At 36.5% G+C, this 6,000-nt stretch overlaps 1 protein-coding gene across 1 annotated transcript in view; it reads right to left on the bottom strand.

Moving 5' to 3' along the window:
* Positions 1-1,468: 1,468 nt before the first annotated feature.
* The window catches only part of LOC128659941 (oocyte zinc finger protein XlCOF6-like), a 75,058-nt gene continuing 70,526 nt past the window's right edge, over positions 1,469-6,000 (bottom strand). Inside the window, exon 4 of the mRNA XM_053713531.1 lies at positions 1,469-5,598. Coding sequence (XP_053569506.1) covers positions 3,665-5,598 — 1,934 coding nt within the window. The 3' untranslated portion in view covers positions 1,469-3,664. The remainder of the gene's footprint in view (positions 5,599-6,000) is intronic.

The raw sequence follows: 6,000 nt of genomic DNA, 5'->3' as shown, positions 1-6,000 counted from the left end.
GCTGTGACGCAGTATCAGACATGGCCCTAGAATTATCAGCGCACTCTGTTCTCACCCCAGAGTGATCACGCTTGCCTCTTAGTTCTGGTAACTTAGCCAAAACTTCAGTCATAACAGTAGCCATATCTTGTAATGTTATCTGTAATGGCTGCCCAGATGTACTAGGCGCCATAATATCACGCACCTCCCGGGCGGGAGACGCAGGTACTGACACGTGAGGCGAGTTAGACGGCATAACTCTCCCCTCGCTGTTTGGTGAAATTTGTTCAATTTGTACAGATTGGCTTTTATTTAAAGTAGCATCAATACAGTTAGTACATAAATTTCTATTGGGCTCCACCTTGGCATTGGAACAAATGACACAGGTATCTTCCTCTGAATCAGACATGTTTAACACACTAGCAATAAACATGCAACTTGGTTACAATCTTATTTAACAAAAACGTACTGTGCCTCAAAGAAGCACTAAACGATCAAATGACAGTTGAAATAATGAACTGAAAAACAGTTATAGCATCACTCTTTAAAAACAACACAACTTGTTAGCAAAGGTTTGTTCCCATTAGTAAAGCAACACTAATTAAATTTTAAACATAAAAATCACAGAGCAACGTTTTAAAACACAGTCACTATATAAATCTCACAGCTCTGCTGAGAGAATCTACTTCCCTTCAAAGAAGTTTGAAGACCCCTGAGTTCTGTTAGAGATGAACCGGATCATGCAGAAAATATAAGTGTAACTGACTGGAAATTTTTTGATGCGTAGCAAAGAGCGCCAAAAACGGCCCCTCCCCCTCACACACAGCAGTGAGAGAGAAACGAAACTGTCATAATCAAAACAAGCAAACTGCCAAGTGGAAAAATAATGCCCAAATATTTATTCACTCAGTACCTCAGAAATGCAAACGATTCTACATTCCAGCAAAAACGTTTAACATGAATTAAATACCTATTAAAAGGCTTAATGTACTTTTACAGAGTAATTCCGGTGAAATACCATCCCCAGAATACTGAAGTGTAGAGTATACATACATGTCATTATAACGGTATAGCAGGATTTTCTCATCAATTCCATTCAGAAAATAAAAACTGCTACATACCTCAATGCAGATTCAACTGCCCGCTGTCCCCTGATCTGAAGCTTTTACCTCCCTCAGATGGCCGAGAAACAGCAATATGATCTTAACTACTCCGGTTAAAATCATAAGAAAAAAACTCTGGTAGATTCTTCTTCAAACTCTGCCAGAGAAGTAATAACACGCTCCGGTGCTATTGTAAAATAACAAACTTTTGATTGAAGTTATAAAAACTAAGTATAATCACCATAGTCCTCTCACACCTCCTATCTAGTCTTTGGGTGCAAGAGAATGACTGGAGGTGACGTAGAGGGGAGGAGCTATATAGCAACTCTGCTGGGTGAATCCTCTTGCACTTCCTGTAGGGGAGCAGATAATATCCCAGAAGTAATGATGACCCGTGGACTGATCACACATAACAGAAGAAATGCTTCATTTTATTGCGTCATTTTTGGCGCAGACTTTTTTGGCGCAAATTTTTTATTTGTCTGCAAGCTCTTTGAAAGGACAAATTTCTGCTCTTTCTGTGTTGTTTCACAGAAAGATTGCTAATCTTCCTGATATTCATTGTTTTGTTCAGGCTTTGGTTCGTATCAAAGCTGTTATTAAGTCTATCTCTCCTCCTTGGAGTTTGAATTTGGTTCTGAGGGCTTTACAAGCTCCTCCGTTTGAACCTATGCATTCTCTGGACATTAAATTACTTTCTTGGAAAGTCTTGTTCCTTTTGGCCATCTCTTCTGCTAGAAGAGTTTCAGAGTTATCTGCTCTTTCTTGTGAATCTCCTTTTCTGATTTTTCATCAGGATAAGGCGGTGTTGCGAACTTCATTTAAATTTTTACCTAAAGTTGTGAACTCTAACAACATTAGTAGAGAAATTGTGGTTCCTTCATTGTGTCCTAATCCTAAGAATTCTAAGGAAAGATCGTTGTATTCTTTGGATGTAGTTAGAGCTTTGAAATATTATGTTGAAGCTACTAAGGATTTCCGAAAGACTTCTAGTCTATTTGTTATCTTTTCCGGTTCTAGGAAAGGTCAGAAGGCTTCTGCCATTTCTTTGGCATCTTGGTTAAAATCTTTGATTCATCATGCTTATGTCGAGTCGGGTAAAACTCCGCCTCAAAGGATAACAGCTCATTCTACAATGTCAGTTTCTACTTCCTGGGCGTTTAGGAATGAAGCTTCGGTTGATCAGATTTGCAAAGCAACCACTTGGTCTTCTTTGCATACTTTTACTAAATTCTACCATTTTGATGTGTTTTCTTCTTCTGAAGCAGTTTTTGGTAGAAAAGTACTTCAGGCAGCAGTTTCAGTTTGATTCTTCTGCTTATAATTTCAGTTTTTTTCATTATAAAGATTAAAACTTTATTTTGGGGTGTGGATTATTTTTTCAGCGGAATTGGCTGTCTTTATTTTATCCCTCCCTCTCTAGTGACTCTTGCGTGGAAGCTCCACATCTTGGGTATTTATATCCCATACGTCACTAGCTCATGGACTCTTGCTAATTACATGAAAGAAAACATAATTTATGTAAGAACTTACCTGATAAATTCATTTCTTTCATATTAGTAAGAGTCCATGAGGCCCACCCTTTTTGTGGTGGTTATGATTTCTTTGTATAAAGCACAATTATTCCAATTCCTTATTTTTTATGCTTTCTCACTTTTTTCTTATCACCCCACTTCTTGGCTATTCGTTAAACTGATTTGTGGGTGTGGTGAGGGGTGTATTTATAGGCATTTTGAGGTTTGGGAAACTTTGCTCCTCCTGGTAGGAATGTATATCCCATACGTCACTAGCTCATGGACTCTTGCTAATATGAAAGAAATGAATTTATCAGGTAAGTTCTTACATAAATTATGTTTTTATGTCTCTTCTTGCTTATCTTTCTGTCTTTCTGTCTGTTTATCTCTGTCTATTTGTCTTGCTCTCTGTCTCTCTGATATCTGTCTATTATCTGTCTATATTGGTCTGTTGGTCTGTTTATATGTAAGCAACTATCTACTAGTCTGTATCTATTTATCTATCTCTTTATGCCTATCTGTTTTCTATCCATCTGTTTAAAATGTCTGTATCTACCTACATCTTTGGATAGAAACATATTTGCAATAAACATGTATAGGCAAAAATATTTCTAACAAAAGTTATCACAATTTTAGTGATATTTTTCTCTGCACGTGCATGTGTAACATAGCTAGATACTCTCAGTGCACCAGCATTTTAAACACTGCAGCTGCTCATAGTGCCAGTGGATCTTGTATCATGTCAGCAATGAACAAATTGAGTCATTACCAGATGGTAAAAGCACCTTAGGCTCTCTGAGCAAGTACTGCATTTAAAATGCTGGTGCAGGGTGCATACTTAAATACACTTTTAAATATAACTTATTAGAAGCATTTTTTCTAATACATATATATTACAAAAATGCTTCTACACAAAACTGAAATGCATACACGTGGATTCCAATTTTGGCTGGAATGTCCCTTTAGGTCATGTAGAGCCACACCCCTAACCACATCCTCAACCACGTCCATTTGCAAAGTGTCGGGAATCGGCTGTGCTAAAGGTAGCAACCCTACTTTCTAAACATGTTAAAGGTTTCTTCCCTTGTGAATCCTTTCATGAATTTTCAGATGACTCTTTTTTGTAAAACTTTTTCCACACTCTGTACATGTGAAAGGCTTTTCTCCTGTGTGAATCCTTTCATGCATTTTCAGATTTCTCATATGTGTAAAGCTTTTTCCACACTCTGTACATGTGAAAGGCTTTTCTCCTGTGTGAATCCTTTCATGAGTTTTCAGACAATTAATATGTGTAAAACTTTTTCCACACTCTGTACATGTGAAAGGTTTTTCTCCTGTGTGAAACATTTCATGATATTTCAGACTACTCATTTTAATAAAACTTTTTCCGCACTCTGTACATGTGAAAGGCTTTTCTCCTGTGTGAATCCTTTCATGAGTTTTCAGATTACTCTTTTTTGTAAAACTTTTTCCACACTCTGTACATGTGAAAGGTTTTTCTCCAGTGTGAATCCTTTCATGATATTTCAGATGACTCATTTTTATAAAACTTTTTCCACACTCTGTACATGTGAAAGGCTTTTCTCTTGTGTGAATCTTTTTATGATTTTTCAGATGACTCTTTTGCGTAAAACTTTTTCCACACTCTGTACATGTGAACAGCTTTTCCCCTGTGTGAATCATTTCATGACTTTTCAGATAATCCATTCGTATAAAACTTTTTCCACACTCTGTACATGTGAAAGGCTTTTCCCCTGTGTGAATCATTTCATGACTTTTCAGATAATCCATTCGTGTAAAACTTTTTCCACACTCTGTACAAGTGAAAGGCTTTACCACTGTGTGAATCCTTTGATGAATTTTCAGATTACTCATATTTGTAAAACTTTTTCCACACTCTCTACATGTGAAAGACTTTTCCCCTGTGTGAATCCTTTCATGAGTTTTCAGACAATTAATATGTGTAAAACTTTTTCCACACTCTGTACATGTGAAAGGTTTTTCTCCTGTGTGAAACATTTCATGATATTTCAGACTTCTCATTTTAATAAAACTTTTTCCGCACTCTGTACATGTGAAAGGTTTTTCCCCGGTGTGAATAATTTCATGAGTTTTCAGATAATCCATTCGTGTAAAACTTTTTCCACACTCTGTACAAGTGAACGGCTTTTCCCCTGTGTGAATCCTTTCATGCATTTTCAGATTACTCATATTTGTAAAACTTTTTTCACACTCTGTACACGTGAAAGGCTTTTCTCCTGTGTGAATCATTTTATGAGTTTTCAGATGATCCATGTGTGTAAAACTTTTTCCACACTCTGTACACGTGAAAGGCTTTTCTCCTGTGTGAATCTTTTCATGATTTTTCAGATGACTCTTTTGTGTAAAACTTTTTCCACACTCTGTACATGTGAACGGCTTTTCCCCTGTGTGAATCCTTTCATGCATTTTCAGATTACGCTTTTGTTTTAAACTTTTTCCGCACTCTGCACATGTGAAAGGCTTTTCTCCTGTGTGAATCTTTTTATGACTTTTCAGATGATTCATTTGTGTAAAACATTTGCCGCACTCAGTACATGTGTGTGGTTTCTCACCTGTATGAATTTTGTAGTGCTCTAGTAGATTAGATTTCCATCTAAAGCTTTTCTCACAGTCTGAAGATTTGAAAGGTTTCTCCTTTGTATGAATCATTTGGCTAGACTGTAGACTTTTCCCTTCTTTAATATGTTTTGAAAACTCGGTAAATGTGTGTGGTTTATCCTCTGGGATAATCATTTCACTAGATAAAGCATTAATGTTGTCCTCTTGTTTGATGACTAAATTACTCTCTGTACATAATGATTGCTGCCCAGTTCCTGCCAATTCACTATCTCCTTTAAATATCTGATGTGATATCCCCAATGTTTGTGAATAGTCATTGGTGTCTAAGACTTTTGGAGTTTGCGGTATCATTCTGATGCTTCCTGTAGTGAAGGATGGATATGAACTATTCAAGTGTTTGTCTACATAAAAAGAAATGGAATAAATTAAAATAAGAATGTTTATTCTTTGTAATATAATCCATCTCAATAAAAAAACATTTTTTATACTCAAAAATGTCTTCCGTTTTGTATTTTTTAATGTATTTACCTGTAAATCACAAATTAAAAAAGGATGACATAGAATGTAAACATTACTACCTCATAGTAAACTAAATTACTGATGAAAACAAGTTATAGGGCCGCATTAAACAAGGTGTGTGTGGATAATGTTCTCAGCCAGGGAACAAGTAGATCTGTATTCTGGGCAAGAGAGGTGGCATCCATCATCCTCATTTAACATTGCACAAGCAACTGCACATACAGCTCTGCCCAGCTCATGCTCAACCTGTTGGGTGAGAACATGATGTCTTAATCATCACAGAA

Source organism: Bombina bombina, chromosome 5 (assembly GCF_027579735.1).
Source record: "Bombina bombina isolate aBomBom1 chromosome 5, aBomBom1.pri, whole genome shotgun sequence".
NCBI lineage: Eukaryota > Metazoa > Chordata > Amphibia > Anura > Bombinatoridae > Bombina > Bombina bombina.
Note: the sequence above shows the minus strand (reverse complement) of the source record. Positions and strands in the feature narration are given on the sequence as shown.